At 59.2% G+C, this 19,152-nt stretch overlaps 2 protein-coding genes across 5 annotated transcripts; both read right to left on the reverse strand.

Annotated features, from left to right (window-relative positions):
• Nucleotides 1–863: 863 nt before the first annotated feature.
• Nucleotides 864–13,277, reverse strand: ZBTB17 (zinc finger and BTB domain containing 17). Of its 4 annotated transcripts, none has more exons than XM_062593552.1 (17): nucleotides 13,198–13,277; nucleotides 11,946–12,006; nucleotides 10,905–10,971; nucleotides 5,855–6,061; nucleotides 5,422–5,610; nucleotides 5,098–5,274; nucleotides 4,825–4,956; nucleotides 4,204–4,442; nucleotides 3,972–4,114; nucleotides 3,391–3,691; nucleotides 3,164–3,251; nucleotides 2,743–2,859; nucleotides 2,467–2,587; nucleotides 2,126–2,256; nucleotides 1,817–2,032; nucleotides 1,473–1,562; nucleotides 864–1,357 (listed from the first exon to the last, which is right to left on the reverse strand). In XM_062593552.1, exons 4-17 carry the CDS (start codon nucleotides 6,057–6,059, stop codon nucleotides 1,080–1,082), a joined length of 2,427 nt encoding a protein of 808 aa, XP_062449536.1. In that variant the 5' UTR covers nucleotides 6,060–6,061; nucleotides 10,905–10,971; nucleotides 11,946–12,006; nucleotides 13,198–13,277; the 3' UTR covers nucleotides 864–1,079. The 4 variants fall into 4 exon arrangements, with proteins under 4 accessions (XP_062449536.1, XP_062449535.1, XP_062449534.1 ...); XM_062593551.1 differs by having other exon boundaries at nucleotides 11,946–12,085; nucleotides 13,147–13,263; XM_062593550.1 differs by lacking the exon at nucleotides 10,905–10,971 and having other exon boundaries at nucleotides 11,946–12,085; nucleotides 13,147–13,263.
• Nucleotides 13,278–15,202: 1,925 nt separating this feature from the next.
• On the reverse strand, nucleotides 15,203–17,560 carry HSPB7 (heat shock protein family B (small) member 7). Its single transcript, XM_062593178.1, has 3 exons — nucleotides 17,255–17,560; nucleotides 16,860–16,993; nucleotides 15,203–16,113 (listed from the first exon to the last, which is right to left on the reverse strand). Exons 1-3 carry the CDS (start codon nucleotides 17,373–17,375, stop codon nucleotides 15,928–15,930), a joined length of 441 nt encoding a protein of 146 aa, XP_062449162.1. The 5' UTR covers nucleotides 17,376–17,560; the 3' UTR covers nucleotides 15,203–15,927.
• Between the last annotated feature and the right edge of the window lie 1,592 nt (nucleotides 17,561–19,152).

The raw sequence follows: 19,152 nt of genomic DNA on the forward strand, positions 1-19,152 counted from the left end.
GGGCCATGCATCTGGCTGTACAGCCAACAGAGTGAGTGTGGGTGTCTGGTTGTACAGCCAACAGGCTGTATATCCAGCTGTCCCTATGGCCACACAGCCAAATGGCCATGCAGCTCGCTGTCCATCTAACCATCCCTGTGTTCAGCTGTATATCCGACTGTCCGTGAGGATGGAGGAAGAGCCACCTGTCTAGCTGCGCGTCCAATTGTTCATGAGGCTGGCCGTACACCCGACCGTCTGTGAGTCTGGTTGTCAGTCCCAACTGTACGCCCAACTCTCCATGTGTCTGGTTGTACGTCCAACTGTTCCTGAGGCTGATTGTGAGTGCACCTGTCCACCAGTCTAGCTCTATATCCAGCTGGCCCTGTGTCCAGCTGTACACCCACCTGCCTGTGTGGCTGGCTGTATAGCCGACTGTGTGCCCAGCATCCACTTTCGCATCCGGCCATGGTGCCCACTTACTTCCAAGTCCTCCCGTCCTCTCCCTACCCACCCTGCGGGGCGCAGCGAGGACAAGGACCCAGCGGGTGCCAGGCACCTGGAAGGATGCCGGGGGCTGCGGGGGAACCTGGCGCACGGAGGGGCCAGAAACCAGCTGGGAGGAGCAAGTGCCAACGCTGGGATCCTGTAGCAACTTGCCCCAAATTTTAGCTCAAACAGAAAGAAAAAAAAAAAAAAAAAAAAAAAGGTGGTTTGAGCAGAGCCCGTTCACACACTCCCTGTGCTCAGAAAGACCGGAGCAGCCCCTGGAGCCAAGCCGTGGGAGATGCAAACCAGCGCCCAGCGGGCCGGGACGCGCGGCTCGGTGCCGGCTCGCTGTGCGACAGAGACGGCAGCGGGGCAGCCGTAGGTTTTAAATAAGCTTTAGAAAATAACGCAATTTATTTCTTCTAGATATTACACAACTTTAGAGCGAATTTTAGTTTTTTCTCTCTCTCTCTCATTACAGAAATACACTTTTTACATCATTCCAAGGAGCTGTCTTTAAATAAACCCGGGTGGCAAAGCAGAGGGAGGGCCAGGCGGCTCCCCGGCCGGCGGAGGGCGCAGAGGAGGAGGAGATGGGGGAGACCCGCGGGTCACTCGGCCGGAGCCTCGGCCGGCGGCGGCGCCTCAGCCAACGGCGCTGGCACCTCGGCTGCGCCGTCGCGGGCCCGGAAGAGCAGCTCTCCCGACTGGATCACCTGCTCCGCTTGCCAGGTGGTGGCAGCGCCGTATTGCTGGTAAAAGTCCGTGTCGGCCTGGAACATGACGAGGGCCTGGGCCGTGTGGATGCGGACGTGCTGCGCCAGGCTGTTGGCGTCCAGGAATTTCTCGCCGCACGAGTCGCAGGCATAGAGGATCTGGGTGTTGGGGTCTGCAAGGGAAGAGGAGACGCCATGGGAGCTGCCCTCCTGCCTCACAGAGGGCTCCGGCTCAGCCGGCGCAGCACGAGCCGGACCACCAGGTGCCCCGTTGAGGCCCTTTCTCACCTGCTTCTTGCACCTGCTTCACGGCTTTGGTTATCTCCGCTTTAAGTGCTTCAGTCTCATCCGCTGTCACTGCCGCCGCCACGGGGACCACTGTGGGGTGCGGAGAGGAGGGAGAGGTGATGTGGAGGTGCCTCCACGATGGTGACATGAGAGCAGGATGCGTGGCAGGACGGGATCTGGACTGTCACGCTTTTGGAGCAGGCTCAAGGCAGGCCGTGACATTTTCCCAGCCTCGAGTTGGAGAACGGGCCAAGCCGAAGAGCCCAGACAGAGGACACTGGGCCTCCAGGCCGTATTTTGGGATGGCTCCCAGCAGGAGCAGGGCAGGGAACCCCAGCGCTCACCTGTAAGCTGCGTGACGGCGGTAGCAGCCAGCGCCTCGGTGGCCAGCGTCACCATGTCGTCGGAGGCCACGGTGACGATGTTGACCTCGTCACCTTCCTCCGGCTCCAGGATCTTGATGCCTGCCTTGCCCTGGTGCACCGTCTTCACGTGAGAGCGCAGGTTGTCCACACGGTTGAACCCACGACCGCACTTGTCACACAGGAACGGCTTCTCCCCTAGGGGGAGAACGGGGGCCAGTTAGGAGAGGCGAGGGGACAGGCAAGGAGGCCGGTCCCGGCCCTGCAACGAGGAGGAGGCACCGCACCCACCGGTGTGGATGATGATGTGCTTGGAGAGGTCGCCCACATTGACGAAGGCCTTGTTGCAGACGGTGCACTTGTGGGGTCGGATGTTGTCGTGGTGGCGGATGTGGTTGGCCAGCTGGCTTGACTGCACAAACCTGGCGGGGGCCGCGAGACGGCAGATGGGGAAAAAGGCGGCGCCCGGCGTTAACGCCGCGTGGGGCGGCCCTCCAAACACCTCTGCGGGACGCAGCGGAGGAGCCGCTCCCACGCGCCTCCCCCGGTGTGGCCGGCCGCCCTCTCCGGGGCAGATGCCGCCGCCGCCGGCCCCGTGGCACACGAGACGATGGGATGCCGCGGACGCTCACCTCTTGCCGCAGCGCTCGCACACGTAAGGCTTCTCGCCTGTGTGCTGGCGCACGTGGGCGATGAGGGAGCTCGCCTGGGTGAAGGCCTTCCCGCAGATCAGGCACTGGCACGGCTTCTCTCCTGGCGAGACAGCGGCAGCCACTCAGCCGGGCCGGCACCGGACGCTCTCCAGCACAGGAGGATTCCCAGAGAGGGAGGGAGGCACCGCAGCCCCAAAAGCGCCTCGTGCCCTGCGGGCGGCCAGACCCCCGCCCTCTAGCCCCGCGCACACCTACCCGTGTGGATGCGGACGTGCCGCTGCAGCGCCCCGGGGTCGGCGAACTGCCTCTGGCAGTGGACGCACACATAGGGCTTCTCCCCGCTGTGGATCCGCAGGTGACGCTTCAGGTTGCCTGCGAGGCAGGCGCGTCTCTCAGCAAGGCGGGCGCCCGCACCGCCGGGCTCCGAGCCTCCCGCGCCGAGCGTCCCGCCGCGAAGCCCAGCTCTAGCTATGGCTCACAGGCAGCCAGCGAGTCTCGCCCCGTCCTTGAGCCCGGAGTCGGGCGCAGACGCCGACGGGGAAAGGCAAAGCCGGCGTCTGGCTTGGTCTCAAGGTTTACGCCGCACGTGGGGTGGCCCAGATCCCTCCCCCAGCCTCAGGAATGGCCCTGTCCCCGACAATCGAAGCTCAGCGCCTCTCAACCAACCCCGGGCTACCTGAAGTGGTGAACTGCTTGCCGCACTCCCGGCACTTCAGGGGCCCGTCTGCGATGTGAATCTTCAGGTGCGCCTTTAAGTTCCCCACCTGGAGGCAAATACAGGATGCAGAGAGCTCCCCGCCATCCTCCATCCCCCTCTGTAAGGCCAGGGGAGAGGGAAGCCCCCGCCGCTTTCCCTGCTGCCCGGGCCACGATGGACCCGGCTCTGCGGGCCTCCCGGCTCACCTGGTTGAATTTCTTGTCACAGTGGGGACACTTGTGCTCCTTGTCGGTGTCGTGGGTCTCCAGGTGCCGCATTTTGGAGGTGGGGTCGGAGAAGGAGCGCCCGCAGTAGTCGCACTGGTATGGCTTCTCGCCGCTGTGCACCAGCTGGTGCCGCTTGAGGTTGCCAGAGGTGGTGAAGAGCTTGCCGCAGTCGTCGCAGCGGTACTTGGCCTCCCCTGTGTGCCGCTTCTTGTGGAGGTTTAGCAGGCTGATGAGGCGGTAGCTCTTCCCACACTCCTCGCAGCCGTAGGGCTTCAGTGGGCTGCAGACAAGACAGGGTGGTCAAGCGAGGGGCAACACAGGGGGGACGCGCTTCCGTGAGGGTCCACGTGGGAACCGGCACGCTGAGTTCTCCTCCCTGCCGCACTCCCCAAGTCTCCAAGGCCTAAGCCTGCAGCAGGGTTCACCACACCCATGAAGAGCACCTTGCTGACCCATGCAGATCAACCCAAGAGGAGCTCACCCATTTACTGACCTCTTGCTCAAACCATTAAGCCCTCAGGCAGCTACTGTCACTGTCACAAACTCTTATCAATCCATACCTGTGCGTCTTCTCATGGGCTTTGCAAGCAGCCGGGTCAGAGAAGGCCTTGTTACACTCCCTGCAGGAAAAGGGCTTCTCTCCGGTGTGAATGCGGATGTGCCGCTTAAAGTTCCCCGTGTGCGTGAATTCCTTCCCACAGTCCTACGGACGGAGAGAGACACGTGCGCAAACGCGTCCGGGAAAGCCTCGCCGATGCCAGAGGCCCCGCTCGAAGCCACGGCCGGCCTCACCTCGCACTTATGCGTGACGGAGCCGTAGGCTTTCGACTCGGTCCGGTCGCTGTAAGTACCCGAACGCAGCAGCCGGGTTTCGCCTGAATTCTCCTGCCCAGAGTCTGTGCTCCCTGATTCGTTATCCTCAGCGTTTTCACCGTTTTGTAACCTGGGTTGCTCTTCCTCAACGATTTTAGCTTCCTCCTCTTCCTCCCCTGTCGTCTCTTCGTCTTCCTCCTTTCCTTCCAACTCCATTTCTGCAGACATTCAGAAAATGGAGATGCTAAAAATCAGAGGCAGCATCAGGAACACAAAATCCATCTGTATTTCCTAATTCCAACCCTAGGTTTAAGGTGACCGGGATTATAGCCGCTGTGCTGTATTCTGCATACCTGTGTTGTACGACACGGGCGTCACGTACGTGCCGAGACCTCCACTCGGGGTCAGCTCAGCCCCATGGAAAACTGCTCCCATGGGCTCCCGGACTCAGAGAGGGGCCGTGTCGTCAGGGCAAAAGCCCCACGGATAAAAATTAAGTGTTCTTCCATAGCCCAGCTTTGCTGCAGCCCCGTCCCCCCTCCCATGAAGCAAACGGAAAGACGGCAAAGTCGCCGCCGGCGCGGTCCTGCACGAACGCACCTCCCAACCCGGCACCTTGCTCGGCGCCCGGAGGGACGCTGCCCTTCACCACCGGGCTGCTGCCGATCACGCTCTCTGCCGACGGCTGGCGGCTGGGAAACTCGGCAGGCGGGACCTCTCGGACAGCATCATCTACACCAAAGACCAACGCAACGTCTTGGGGGCGCTCAGGCAGAAAACGCTGCTCGGCTCCACAGACGGAGCCAGCAAGCGGGACAGGGCATGCGGGAGAGTGATAGCGGCATCCGTGCACGTCGCCACCTGCTCGCTGACCTTCGGCGGCAATCGCTTTGCTCTCCAGTTGCTCCGTCTGCTCCTCAGGCCGCGCTGTCATGGCCATGAGCGTCTCCTCCTTCCCTTCCTGCCCGGGAGGCATTTGCTTTGCTTCATCACAGTCACCTGGTCCCTCTGCTGCTGCTGTTTTGTCTTCATCAGCCACTTTCTCAGTGCCTGCAAGGGAAGAGGCATAGCAGCAAACCACTCCGCCTTTTGCACGCCGTCTAGCAGGGCAACTTCAAGCCCCAGGCCTTCCCCGCGGCCGCTTGGATGAGGAGAACCGGATCCCCGGCTCAACGCGGCCGCGCAAAGGCTGCGTACCGATCTCCGCAGGGCCCTCCTGGCTCCGCGCAGCGCTTTCTGCTGGCACCGCGAGAGACTTCAGCGCGTTGCAAGCGCTGACTATTTCCTGCATCTGCAGGAAGCCGGCCACGGCAAGCACGTCTTCCACATTGTCAGGGTTCAGGCTCAGCTTGGCGGTGTACATGAACTCCAGGACCTGGCCCAGGCCTGCAAGGGACACCACAGGCACCAAGCGATCAGAGAGAAGCCCTCGCCATTACCGCCGAGGCGGCTGAGCGCCTTTCAGAAGCTCAAGGCGCACTAAATAACAGGCCTCCCCCGACTTTTCTCTCTACATGGCACCAAACCGTGATTTTTTCGCTTAAGCGGCTGACGCCGGCTCCATCCGGCACGGCAGAGGGTAGCGAAACGGGAGGGCGCAAGCTCTGCCGCAAGCCGCTCCCCGGCCCACCTGCCGCGTTGCTGATGTCGAGGTGCACCACATCCTTCTGGTCGACAAAGAGCATCCTGAAGTACTCGCTGCAGGCCGCCAGCACGGCTTTGTGGGCCTTGAAGTCGATGCCGTCCACCACGAAGGTGCAGTCGCACAGCAAACCCAGCTGCCGCTGCTGGTTCAGCTGCTCCAGGACTTGCTTGCTGTGCTGGGGGAAATCCATGGCTGCGGGGAGAAAAGAAAACTGGTGAGCATAACGTCCGGGCTGCTTCAGTGTCTCTAGATCAATGCACCAAAAAACAGAAGCTGCCCGAAAGCTGGACAGATCGAGGGAACCGCCAGACCAGCGTTAGAGCAGCCTTGGCGTAATGGCTGCTCCGTTATTTTATCTTATTCTCTTTCCAAAGACATCTGGTTTCTTGGGTCGAGGCCTGAAAACGAAGGGAGGACGCTTGAGAGCTCCCAAAAGGGATTTTAAAGGCAGATTAAGGGAACCACGTTAAAACACAGGGCTGCTCCCTGCTGCTCTGGTTGAGCTGCTAAAAGGTAGAATTATCTGGTGACGCTTCGCTGTAGCAGGCGGGCTGCAGCAATCCCTGTCCTTCGTGCTCCACCCGGAGCACGAAACCGCAGGAAGCCGGCTGCGCGAGAGCGGCCAAGGGACACAGAAACCTCAGCACGGGCTCATATTCCTGCGTGTCCGACGCCCAAATCCTGGCGATTTCTGTCTCTTATCGAGCTCAAGACCTTAAAAGGCCAAACTGAACCCCTTGAAAAGACAGCCTGTGACTCACGCTCTGGCTTTCTCTCCCCAAGGAAGGACGTTTGCAGGCGAGAGACACCTGCTCTCCAGACTGCATCCGCGCGCAGGGCTCCTTTGCCACCTGGGAGCACAAGCTGGGAATAAACACCGGCTTTACGGCTGGAGACAGGCAGAAAACAGAAGGAAGGGACGCAGGCACGAGGAAAACCCCAACCCTGCAGCCAAAGGGCTTTGCCTCCATGCCAAGGGCAGTGAAAGCAGGATTTTCCCGACACCCTTGAAGCGGCGTCGAGCGGGCGAGGGGAATCGAGCCACGACCCCATCCTGCGCTGAGCTTAGCTCAAGCAAACACAGCCACAGGGTCAATTTGCTTGGCAGGGGGTGTGGGGGACGGGACAAGGCGAGCAGCTTAAAAACGGTGCGGGGAATCCCGCAAAACCAGTCCGCAAACGCAAGCGAAACTTGGCAGCAGCCCCGCGTAGAGGGATTGTAGAGCGACGCCAGCCGGCAGGCGACATCCTCCGATCCCGACGTCATCCCAAGGTGCCTTGCAGGGACCCGGAGGGTCACGTCCTCAGCTCGAGACAGGGCAGGCCGGTTCGTCCGAGGCGGTCTTTTCCAGGCTTCCTTTCTCCTTCCGGCTTGCTTTCCTCCGGCTCTGCCGGAGCTCGGGCCCAGCCGGCTCGGGGCGCAGGCAGAGGGAGCCTCCTCCTGTCCGCAAAGGGTTGTAGCAAGGCTCTCGCCGAAAGCTCTCTTCCCTCCGGGCCAAAGCAGCTGAAGGAGCAGCTTCCCAGTTCCGGAATCAGGCGTTAGGTGGTTAATCCAGAGCTCAGAAAAACCAAAGCCCAGGCCAAGGTCTCAGCTAGAGACCGACGGAGCCAGCTTTCCTCCAAACTGAGGCAAAATCACTGCCCAAAAGCAGTTGCCACGAGCTGCCACAAGCGGATAAAAGCAGGGCCGAGTCTGGAGAGAACAGCATGTGTTTTACAGCATCTCGCTGTTTTCTGTCCATATCAGACGCAGTTTCGAACCCATCAGCGGAGCCTCACTGTTTCAAGCTGGAAGCTCGCGATCCCCAAAACGCCAAGAATTAACCTCACCGCAAAGTTACAAACACGAGCAAGAGACTCGGCGCCTTCAGTCCTGTTCATTACACCTGGGAAAGCTGCAAGCACAGCCTGGGATGTTTCGAATGCTACTGGAGAAGACAGGATATTTTACAACAGCTCGTCCTGCAAATTCAGCAACAGGATCTTCTGGTCTGTTCGAGCCAGCGCACTGACAAATACGAGAAGACGGAGACACCGGGTGAACACAGTCCCTGCGCTTCCCCAAGAATTACGTCTGTAACCATCTCCGCCATGTTTTTCCCAAATCTCTCTTTGCAACTGAAGCTGTTTAAACTTTTATTTATTTATTAAAAAAAAAAAAAACAAACAACTAAGCGCTTTTTCTTGCGCAAGGTTGAACGGGCAGAGCTCACCTTGTGACTTCTCCAATGCCTAGCAAACAGGATCGTTGCTGCCTCGAGGTTGTGAATAATTAGCTTGGCGCACTTCGGCCTTCTGCTGCTGTAGAGCCAAAATTTTCTGCCAATCCCCGTCAGTCCAGTGCTCTCGTTACAAAGGCTGGAAATTTCCACCAGTAGAGGTGACATCACAGGGCCGAGGTTTGAAAACATGATATTCCTCTTTCTTTTTTTTTTTTTTTTTAATGTCAAGGAAATCCCCCGTAGATCCACCGCAGGGTTAGTTTCCTCCTGGCTCTCAAGGCATCGCACCTCAGACTGCCTTGGACTAGGGACTTGGCAGGCCAGGAAAGGCCCTTCATTTTTCTGTTGCATTGCTACACTGGCACATATTCGTACTTTGGCGATGTTTCTGCAGCTGAACGTTGACTTCCCAAATCTCTGGATTTTCCCTCTGCCAACCTCTAAAGCAAGGCAGATCTCAAACCACTGCTTCTTCCAGGCATCTCCCAAGGTTTCTGATGCAACAACATACACAGGCACTGAAAGCTGATGGTTAGGGAATAACCTGCTTCTCTGTGGGGAGTTTATTGGCTCCCGAGTACTCAAAACTGCTCTGGCCCGTCCCCGCGGGCAACTCCTAACATTTTCTCCCAAACAGCCTTCAAGAGATGCTGCTCGTCTGTACCACGAGCTTGCTGCCAAGACTGTCCCCTCACCTCTCTAAAACATAGATGCTCTTGAACCAAACACCCAGAGCCCACCCCAAATTATATCCCTCGAGAACCACCCCCCCAAAAAAAAAATCAATCAATATTTGTATCAAGCCCCCAGATGCTGTATGACCCTGTAGGGTTTGCAAGGGGAACTCAGCGCCGCTGGGGGGAAAAGCGAAAAAGAGGATCTTTCCAGCAGGACGAACTACACTGCCTTCCGTGCTGGCAAAGCACTGCACAGCAGGACCAGAGAAATCGTGATGCACTAAAAGGCTATTTTAGGTAATTTGCAGAAGGTGCTTTGCACGTGAATTATGATTTTTATCGCTCTGATCAGACTCGCGCTGGTAAGGTGCCCGAGCTTTGTAAAGGGAGCGCGCAAGATAAAGCCCCAAGAAACGCAGCTCTTCCCGTCCGCCTCCGGAAAAGCTGCGTGTTCTGTGCAGTTTCTTCCGTCGGTTGGGTGCAGCTTCAGCCGAGTGCACGAACGCATCAGGCGAAGGCCGCAATGGCCCGTGACACGGCGCTTTTAAACTAGCACTTAGCACCCAGCGGCCCACAGCGGGTGGGGAGACTGCCTTCGCGGGCTAACCGCTCTGAGCCCAACCCCGCAGCAGAGCGCGCCTTAAAACACCCAGAGCTCGGGATCAGAAAGGATGGAGCCCTGCTGAACTAGGCAGCCTAATAACCCTCAGGCATCAGGAGAGAAAGATAAGCGGCCTTTTATTTGTAGGTAAAGAGACAGAGGCAGGAGGAGGTCTAATGAGTCATCTCCCCTCACCTACAGGGCACAGGAGGGGAAGCAGATCGCAGGTCTCTCAGCTCTGCTTCGGTCCAAACTGCCTATCAGAGGTTGGAGGGGAGTTTTCCCTGAAGGATTTTCCTTTCTCTAAAGCTATCGTGCTATACAGCTGCACCAATTTGGAAAACAGCTTCAAAAAGACAAAACAAAACAAAACAAACAAACAAAAAACACACAGCAGACAAACTCTGATGCCACTTGCAACAACTGCCAAAAACCATAGCGCACCTGAAACGCCACCCCAGTTTCCCCCACCACTTGGGCAGAGGCAGTTTGCACCTCTGGTGCTCTGAGCCGTTTCTTTCCCTTATCGAATGGGAACCGCTGCTACGCCGGACTCCTAACTGAAGTATCTCACGTTAGCATAAACCACCTTTATCAGCTATTTCAGGTAACGGTGCGGCAGCAGCATCTGAGGATGTCTGTCTGAGCTGCCCCCTTGCTCTGAAAAACAAAGATAAGATAGGAGCGGTGCCCAATCTCACCCCTCTGCTGCGCTGTGAGGAGAGGAGATATCCTGATAACCGAGCCTGCAAAAGAGGTGGTCACGGCTCTCTGAACTTGCCCTCCGCCTTCCCAGCATTAAAATAAATCAGACGCTACGTAGCCACCCTGGGAGAAATTCGATGAAAAGCTCCGTCTCAAAATGCAAACTCACTCTCCCAGCGTCAGGCAAGAACCGTGCCAGTCTCTCTGCCATCCTCCCTGGCGTTTTATAGCGCCCATCACAGCGCGATCGGGACTAAAAGGCAAGTCAGTTCCGTCTCCAGACTCCTGAGGTCTGATGCCGAGAACCCAGAATCAGACGCCTTCCAATCTTGCCTTGTCAGAAGCGCTTCGGTGCTGTTTTCCCTCTCAATCTCTTTCTGACAGGGCTGTCAAGTCTTTTATTAACGGATCAGTCTCGGTGATGGAAAGCTTTGGTACTAGAGCACCCACATTTGCGGCACGCGCTCACAGAGATAAACACGGCAGTTAGGGTTCCGCCTGGTTTGCCCAATGAGTTATGGGTCTCTAAGGGTGCCGCGTTTGCTTTCAGGCAGGGGGGAAGGCGTCAGTTTGGCAGGACATGAGCCGAAGTCGGAAGGCCAAGGGAACAAAAGACACCTGCACATCTGCCTGAGCAACAGGAGACTGCTCATCCCTCTAAGCAGTAGGTTTCAAATCCTTCTCAGGTTATTTCTTTTTGCTGCCTGGGAGTTACCAGCGAGACTGTTCTCACCACTGACCCAGTAAAGGCACTAAGAGTCTATAAGCTCCCTCGCTTTTCCACCTACAAAAGCTGGTCCCCTTAAAGATATTAACCTCCTCGTACAAACCTTGCTTCGCTCTATCCTCAGGCCATCACCACTGTATCAGCTCTGCTACTTCTCATCGAAATGATTTCTATTAAAAAAAAAAAGAAACAAAATCCTACAGTGATTTGAAAAAAGGGGGGTTTAAATATGCCTTTTAATGCTGTCACCAGCCACCTGTCCGCTCTTACACTGAACAGATAAAAAGAAATAGGTGATTTATTTTCTGCCTACTGTCGTCTCCCTTCTTGCATCAGCTCAAGGAACAAATCGGCCCTAATCCTTTCAGTCTCTGCAAAGAGCTGCCTGCTCTCGTTTCCAGGAACACATTGCCTGATTCTGCAATATTTTCAGTTAAGACAGGAGAGCTGATGCAAAGCATTCAAGGTACAGGCATGCCGCTAACATATATTATTGCGTTATCACAGTTTCAGTATTAGTCCCTATCCCACCCCTGCATCCTAACACAACAGGTGCTACAGGATTCTTATTGATTACTGGACAAGGAGTTTCAACTGAGCTGCCTCCTGCTATATCTAGGACTTTCTAACTGTTTCCATGTTTAAAAAAGTCCCTGGACACAGAACAGAAGGATGAATGAAACAGAGGAGGGCTCTGAAGCCTGTGGTCTGCAGTGAAACTGGAAGGTGAGCTCATATTCCACTGCAGGGTGAAAGCGGTTTTCTGAAAATTCAGAAACCGTGATAGGCCAGAAAGAAAACAAATTGAATGGAAATGAAATGAAGGAGAGACAGAAGAGCACAGATGCTCCTGACCCCCACCAGTGCGAGGAGATACCTTGGAGACTCTCTCCCTCTCTTTAGCTTTTTGGGATACCGATACATTCCTGGAAGAGAAATCGCAGCTCACGCTCCGCAGCCCCTGCGCCAGCACCGCATCACACGAGCTACAGCGGGGCTGAGCCGACGAGGCTGCCGGCAGGGAATCCAAGCGCTCGGCTGAGCCGGACGGGGCTGCCAAGAGGTCACTGGGCCGTGCCAGGACCTAGCAGCAGATCCAAATCACCCCAGCAAAACGGTGGGAACCCTCAAGAGCCCCTGTCACCTCTTGTCCACAGGTCCTAGTGCTCCCTCGTGGCCCTCCAGCAGGCGTTTGCGTCTCTCAGCTGCATAAACAGCAGCACTTTTGAGGCCAGGAAGTACCAAAAGGAGAACAGAAGAGTCAGGGCTCCCAGGCATGGGGATCTGTCAAAATTAAGGTAAAGATTTTAGTTCCCACTCCTCGGCACACAAAACTGGGACATCTCCAGGCTACTGCTTTAGAAATATATTCAGGGCTCCCTTCGTCCCCAGCAGGAAGGGATGGAAGTCAGTCTGTGGCAATCTGAAGGTTTATGCCGAGCATCAGGGAGACTTCTACAAAGTCACAGAAACAATTCGCTCAAAGACTATGCCAGCACTGAAACTACGCTTGGAGACGCTCTGCTGTTAAATTCCGCCCCAAAAAAACTGCCCGTTTCTGCAGCATCTCTGTTACAACTAAAACTTGCGCAGAGTACGTAAAGCAGACGCAGATCGGGGCTGCACGGAGAAGGATGGCACAGACACCGGAGCGGGAGAACATCTTTTCCTTTGGGTCAGCACAGGATGCTTTGACGTTCGCTCTGCTCTTTTGCTAGTGATGCCCCTGACACCAAGGTAAAGAGCTCCTACAACACCAAGAGGCGACAGGCCAAGCCGAGGCCGCCGGGACGTGTGTTTTCGTCCTGCCAGGCTCCACCCGGCTGCTGCCGTGTCTCCAGAGAGGTGTGTGTGGGTGTGTGTGTGGGGGCGCGAGTCCTGCAGCAGCCAGCCACCACCTGGAAGGGGGCACCCTGCTGCCCCCAGCCACTTCTCCTCCCCCCCACCCTGAGTTGTCCCCAACACATTGCGCCTACCCTGCTTGGCCTGGTGTCACCAAGACGAGGGAGTGACAAGGCCTGGGGGGAGGGGGAGAGAGACAAGGCCTGGGGGGGGGGGGGGGAACAAGGCTTGTAGGGAGAGCACAAGGCCTGGGGGTGCTGTGGCACCTGAAGGGCAGTAGGGGGGGACCCCAAGAGCCCTCCCTGCCCCAAAACAGGGTGCCCCACACAAAGGGGTTTCCTCCCAGACTGGACTCTTCCGGGGTGGGGGGGGGTCCCTGCCCCTGAGGCGGGGTGCACCCCCCCCAACACCCCCTCCTCTGAGGGCCTTGCAGACCCCTCCCCCCTGCCCCAGTCCCGCTGCCCGGGTGCCCAGCGCCGCTGCCCGGCCCCCGCCGCCGCTACCTGCCATGCCGGGCCCGGCGGGGGCCTCACATCGCCGCCCGCGGCGCTCACCGTGACACGGACCAGACAAAGGGCGCCGCCATCTTGGCGCCGGGCGGAAGCGGCGTCGCCCCCCCCCGCACCGCCCACCGCCGCGCCGCGCATGCGCGCGCCAGCCGGGCCCGCGGGGAGCGTGGAGGGGGCTCCGCGCATGCGCGAGCGGGAAGGGCCGATCACGTGATACCTTCCTCCTTCCCCTTCTCCCCTGCCCCCCACCAAGGGCCTCGCGCTGGCCGCCATGATGGTGGAGGGGAGAGGCGCGTTGCGCCATGAGGGATGAGGGGACTTGCGAGGATGCGAGCGGCACCCCCTGGGCCGCAGGGACTTGCCTAGACGGCCTAAACGTCCCTGGGGGGTCCCACTTCCCCCTCATGCACACACACACACACACTCCCTAGGGTGAGCGGGCCCGGGCATTGCGATGGCGCCTCGCCAGGCAGCAAGGCCGGCGGGCGGGCAGGACCCCCCTGAGAGCAGAGGGATGTGTTTAAAATCGCTCTTTCCCCAGGAATATCCCTGCTGCCGGCTGCTCTCCCACTGCGCAGGCTTTGCAGCACGGCTGGGCGACCCAGCTGAGGTGGACCCGGGCTCCGCCATGAGCCTTCGCCCTCTCCCTCGCTCAGGACCCTCTGTGGTGCAAAACCAGCCAGATCTGCGGAGAAAAATGAGCTTTCTAACGTATTTTTTTCCCTGTTTACCACTAGATGGCAATCTGCGACTGAGCTGGCCGTGGTGCTGGTGTGGGTGCTCGGGTGCGGCCTTTTGGGACAGAGCAGACATATCCCAGTGACTAAACCCGTGCCCATATCCCGTACGAGGATGGGGCATGGGTGCCCGCAGGCTCCCGCTCCGGGTGGCTCCGGCTTCCCTTTTGCACTGGATTTTGGGTTTTTTTACAGCCCTTTGACAGCGTTTCAACTTTTCCCCTTGCAGCATGCTCTGCCAGGGAGTCTCACGAGTGAACCAGTGGTACCACGCGCGTAGACAGCCCCCCTCCGCAGCAGCTGCTGTCTCTTGGGAGGCGCAGGGGTGATCAATGAGATAAAAGATGGCAAAAAGCTTAGGGAAGAGCTGCTCACGCCTGCTCCTTGAGTTTGCATGAGTAGTACAAAATAAAAACAAGCAGCGCCCTCCCTTCGCAGCCCCGTGGTGGCAGGGAGAGGCTGCTGCTCAGAGCTGGTCCAAGAGTTTTGGAAACACGGCGCTTGTGGTATCTATAAACAGCCGCTTGCCCGGCGGGGCTCTGGCGCCTCGCTGCATGCATGTGCGCGGCACCGCTGCGCCCGGCCTCCCTCACCCTGGCATCCCTCCAGGCCTGGCGCAAGCGCTCGGCTGCTGGGAAGCCGGCTTCGGAGGAGAGTTTGGGCCCCAGAAAGGGAGAGGCCGCTGGGTTTGAGGACCCCTTTGCAGGGCGGTAGCCGAACAGGGACCGATGTGTCTTATTTGAACCGCTGTCCTGGCTTACACCCCGGCCTCCCTCTGTCCTCTGGGGTTCCCCGAAAGATCCCCAAGAGCTGGTGGGCAAGTGGAGGAGAAGGGGATTTGGTGACCTTGCAGGTGGGCCTGCGTCCCAGAGGTTTAGCAGCTGAGGGAAGGGCTCAGAAATAGAGCAGCGGGGAAGAAATGAGTCACCCGGGCTGGAAATAAACTGGAGCAAAGGCATCGGGCACCGAGGGGAGCTGGGCTGGTCGGGGTGGCCGATGCTGCAGCAGATCTGGACCTGTTCGTTCTCTCCCGAGGCTTTCCGGGAAGGCTTCTCTGGGCTGAGGTTTCCCAAACTCATCGCAGGCAGAAAGCGGAGCAGGGGAAGAGCAGGAGGGAGAAGCGGTGACACGGCTGGCCGTGCCCACGCGGGCGTGGGGTTTATTAACCCTCGTGCTTTTGGGGAGGCTGGAGACGGGGAGAAGAAATTGCTCCTGGCATAGTAGCAGCGCAGCATCCTGTGCGCTCGCCGCTCCGTCCCCGAAACTCAGTCCCAGGGTGGAGGTGGTGCAAAAAGCAGCAGAGAAGCAAGAGCGCCAAGTGGAGATGTTCTCCGTGATTTATACCACCCCACGTACAAGCTGTATATACACAGACAAGCTCCGGCGGAGGCTTGGGGAAGGGCTCGCGCCCCAGCCTTGCTCCCTGCAGCCCATATCCAGGGCCAAACTGCTCCCACACTCTCCTCGCGCAGCCGCAGCTGGAGATCCCGTGGGCCCTGCTGCCTCTAAGGTCTTCCTAAGCTGTGGCAAAGACTCTGCCTAGTGTCACGAGCCCAAAGATCAGGGCATCCTGAGCCAGGGCTCCCCTCCAGCCTCCAGCGTTTAGCGCGGAGCAGGAAGCATCTGCGGCTCTTCCCTCCATGCGAAGGATGTCCGCCTGCAAGCAGGCGTCGCATCCAAGGAGTTACGCACCGATTCCTGTGGGTTTTACCCCGAGGAGGAGGTTTGTGCTCCTAAGGGCGGCCGCAGGCATCGGAGGTGGGACGCTGCCATGCCTCCCGGAGCAGCCTGCCTGGCGAGCAAGAGTTGAGGTGCGATCCCGTCCCGGGACATCCCCCTGCCACAGCCCTGAGCTCACGCAACTAAATATGTCAGCACAAACGCTACCCAAACATCACCTACGAGGGACGGCCGTGCTTCTGCATCTACATCGGGAGAGATCCAAGGCCGGGGCAGCTCGGAGCAGTTAAGCCTTTCTGGCAGGATCCGCCCCGTTCGCATGCCTGAAATCCCCCCGCCGGCGCGGCGTGCCGGCCGCTCAGATTTTGATCTCAGTCCGGAAGGTCTGCTGGACGTGCTCGGTGTGCTTGGCGGGCTGCCGCCGGGCCCGGATGGTCAGCGTGCCGTCGTCCGCCAGCGAGGAGGACACGGACGTGGGGTCCACGTCGTCGGGCAGCTGGCACTTGTGGGTGAAGGTGTTCATGACGGTGCCATCCCCGGCCAGCTGGGAAGGGAAGGGGAAGCGGGTTTGAGGCGGACAGCGGGACGAGGGCTTGTCACCCTTGGGCGAGGCCCGGCGGTGGCCTCTTGTGCGGGGCGTTAATATTTATCTTCCCATCAGGTGTGCCGGGAGGTTCCAGGCGAGTCACCCGGGGAGGGGCGGCAGCTGCAGAAACAAAGGTGCTTTTTCTTTTTTGGAGGGCGGTACCGGCACTCCCTGGTCTGCTGGGTTGGTGGGGGGGGGCGGGAAACTCAAATTCAGGGCAGGGCAGGTCGGGAGCCGGCTCTGACAAGGGAAAAAACACCTGGGAAACGTCTTGGTCGGAAAAAAAACACCTGGGAAATGTCTGATCGTGGGGTGGGGAGGGAGCCACTGCGGTGACATGAGTTTGCTGGGCCTTGGGCACCCCAGTGCCCAGAGTGGGGTGTGTGGGGGGGAGCATCCTGTGCGGCTTTCCCGGGGCCGAGGGAAGCCTGAGTCAGGCCCTGCTGGCACCAAATCAATTGGGAAGCGGAACGGGCCGAGCTCCTCCATCCCCAAGGGCCTCTGGGACGTTCGCCCCGAGTGGTGCCTCCGTCCACGCTGGGGACTGCACCATTTCCGTGGATGTTAGAGACTCTTTTGCCCTAATGAGCTGCCTTTAATTGCAGGGAAGGACGGGGAGAGCACGAGCAGCGCACCCTGAAGTCGATTTAGGGGTGCCTGGGTGGCCCCGGCGCTAGACGCGTGGGGAGGAAGGAAGCGTTCACCTTCTCGGCGTGCACCTCGATCTGGTTGTTGGAGGTGGTGACGATGATGTCCTCGGGGGCGAAGTCGCTGACATCCACCGTGAACTGGTAGGTGTTGCCCAAGGTCTTAATGTTGCCGGTGGTGCCGGACCGAGCTGTGGGAGAGGAGAGGCGCTCGGCACCTCTGCAGGGGTCGAGGTGCCGGGCAGGGACTCCTGGGTCCCTCCCGGGCTCGCACCCTCTGCGCCGCAGCCTTTGCCCACCCCACTGCTCTGCTGAACGCCACGACACGGGAGGGATGCGATTTTGGAAGAGTCGCCCCTTTCCCAGAGCTTTTTCCCAGCCCGGCACCCGCATGGTTGGCGCCACTCTCATCCCAGCCCTCCCTCCTGCCACCTCCGCCGAGCCCAACTTGCCTGGGAAGCCCAGCGGCTCCGCGCGCGGCCGCACGAAGGTCCCGAAAAGCTCCATGGGGCGGGACGGGCTCTGATGGAAGCTGCGCTCCGAGCGGAAAGCCGAGGAGGACTTCAAGTTCATCCACTGCAAGCGCTTGCGGGTAAAGCGGGCAGCAAAGCAGTCGGGAAAGAGATGGAAAAGCAGCAAGTGCAACCCCGGAGATGCCGCCCCGTGAAGCCTTGCAATGCCCGAGGAGAAACACGGATCTGAGATGCAAACGGGGTGAGACTTGTGGATGGAGCCAGCGAGTTCAGAGGCGGCTGTTGAGCTTATAAAGCCCTGTTAGGCTCTCGGCTGCCTTCCAGACCTCTTGTAAAACAGGCTAAATTTAGGTCCTGCTACATCACTCTGGAGAGGGTGGAAATTTTCCTCTCCCCCCTCCTCCACTCCTCCCTATCCCGTCCGCAAACAAGCGGCAAAAGGAAGAATCTGATCCCATTGCTGGCGTTCCTGCCTGCCTGGCTAGTGCAGCTCCTGGCAGCCCCCGGGGGCCTGACTTCCCAAAAAAAGGAAGATGGGGAAGAGAGCGCGAGGTGCAGGCAAAGGAAATAGCCGCGGGATGCGACTCGCTGGGGCTGGGGAAGTTGCTACCGGAGAGGCCGGCACGGCGTTTCTCGCGCTTGCTTTTCCCTCCGGGCCTGGCTCTGGTTTCAGGGCAGCGTGGGGAGGTTTTGGGGCTGCACCACAAGGAGGTCAGGCTGCTTTGGCTTAGAGACGCTAAAACCACTGCTAAAACCCTGGAAAAAGGGTTTGCTGCATGCATGTGGCAGCAGACGGCCGCGGGGACGGTTCGGTAAAGCAGGATCTCGATTCCGGCCCGTCCCAGAGCCCGGTTCCTGCACGGGCCTGACCTTAGCTCCCAAAAATGGTGCTAAATCTCCCCGATGCCGCCCGCGGGCCAGGTCCCCAGGCCACGTCCCATGCAGGCGATGCCCTCGGAGGGGCCCAAAGGCTCCGGCGGCGGCTCCTCGCAGCCGTGAAGGTCGTGTGAGGTTTACAACAATAATAATAACAAAAAAAAAAAGGAGAGCGAGAGAAGGGCATTAAGGGAGATCTGTGAGTTATTAAAAGTCGGAGGCGTCCTTGCGAGGACGCGGGGCGGGGGGCTGGCGCGGGGCCAAGCGCGCGGCGCTGGCAGCACCCTTTGTGCACTGGCACTGGCGGAGGCAAGGGGGATTAGGGGGGGGCTGTCCCATAACCTGCCCGCCGCGATGTCCCCGAGGCTGCTGTTCATCACCCCGCGGAGGTCACTGCGTTCCCCCCCCACACACACACACCTCCCCATCCCCCCCCCCCCGCCCCGGCGAGAGCTGGGAGCAAGGGGCTGAGATTGCGGGTGGGAAGAGAGGGGCTGAGATTGAGGGTAGGGAGCGGGGGGGGGGCTGAGATCGCAGATTGGGAGTGGGGGGGGCTGAGATTGCAGGCGAGGAGTGTGGGGCTGAGACTGCGGGCTGGGGATCGGGGGGCTGGGAGTGAGGGGCTGAGATTGTGGGCTGGGATAAGGGGGCTGAGATTGTGGGCTGGGAGTGTGGGGCTGGGCTCTGAGGGGCTGAGATTGCAGGCGAGGAGTGTGGGGCTGGAATCTGGGGGCTGAGATTGCGGGTGAGGAGTGTGGGGCTGAGATGGTGGGCACGGATCGGGGGGCTGGGAGTGTGGGGCTGAGATTGCGGGTGAGGAATGTGGGGCTGAGATAGCGGGCATGGATCGGGGGGGCTGGGAGTGTGGGGCTGAGATTGCAGGCGAGGAGTGTGGGGCTGGGAGTGTGGGGCTGAGATTGCAGGCAAGGAGTGTGGGGCTGAGATTGCGGGCTGGGGATCGGGGGACTGGGAGTGTGGGGCTGGGAGTGTGGGGCTGAGAT

Source organism: Rhea pennata, chromosome 22 (assembly GCF_028389875.1).
Source record: "Rhea pennata isolate bPtePen1 chromosome 22, bPtePen1.pri, whole genome shotgun sequence".
Taxonomy (NCBI): Eukaryota; Metazoa; Chordata; class Aves; order Rheiformes; family Rheidae; genus Rhea; species Rhea pennata.

Bases quoted from the DNA above. Each gene is read 5' to 3' on its own strand.
- ZBTB17 (XM_062593549.1), bottom strand. The intron at 3,252-3,390 runs GTGAGCCGGGAG...ATTTGCCTCCAG, and splicing joins GTGACAAGAAATTCAACCAG to GTGGGGAACTTAAAGGCGCA. The intron at 2,257-2,466 runs GTGAGCGTCCGC...GGCCCCCGCCAG, and splicing joins TGCGAGCGCTGCGGCAAGAG to GTTTGTGCAGTCAAGCCAGC.
- HSPB7 (XM_062593178.1), bottom strand. From the start codon at position 17,375: ATGAACTTGAAGTCCTCCTCGGCTTTCCGCTCGGAGCGCAGCTTCCAT. The intron at 16,994-17,254 runs GCAAGTTGGGCT...CCTCTCCCACAG, and splicing joins GGAGCCGCTGGGCTTCCCAG to CTCGGTCCGGCACCACCGGC. The intron at 16,114-16,859 runs GTGAACGCTTCC...TTCCCTTCCCAG, and splicing joins TCGAGGTGCACGCCGAGAAG to CTGGCCGGGGATGGCACCGT.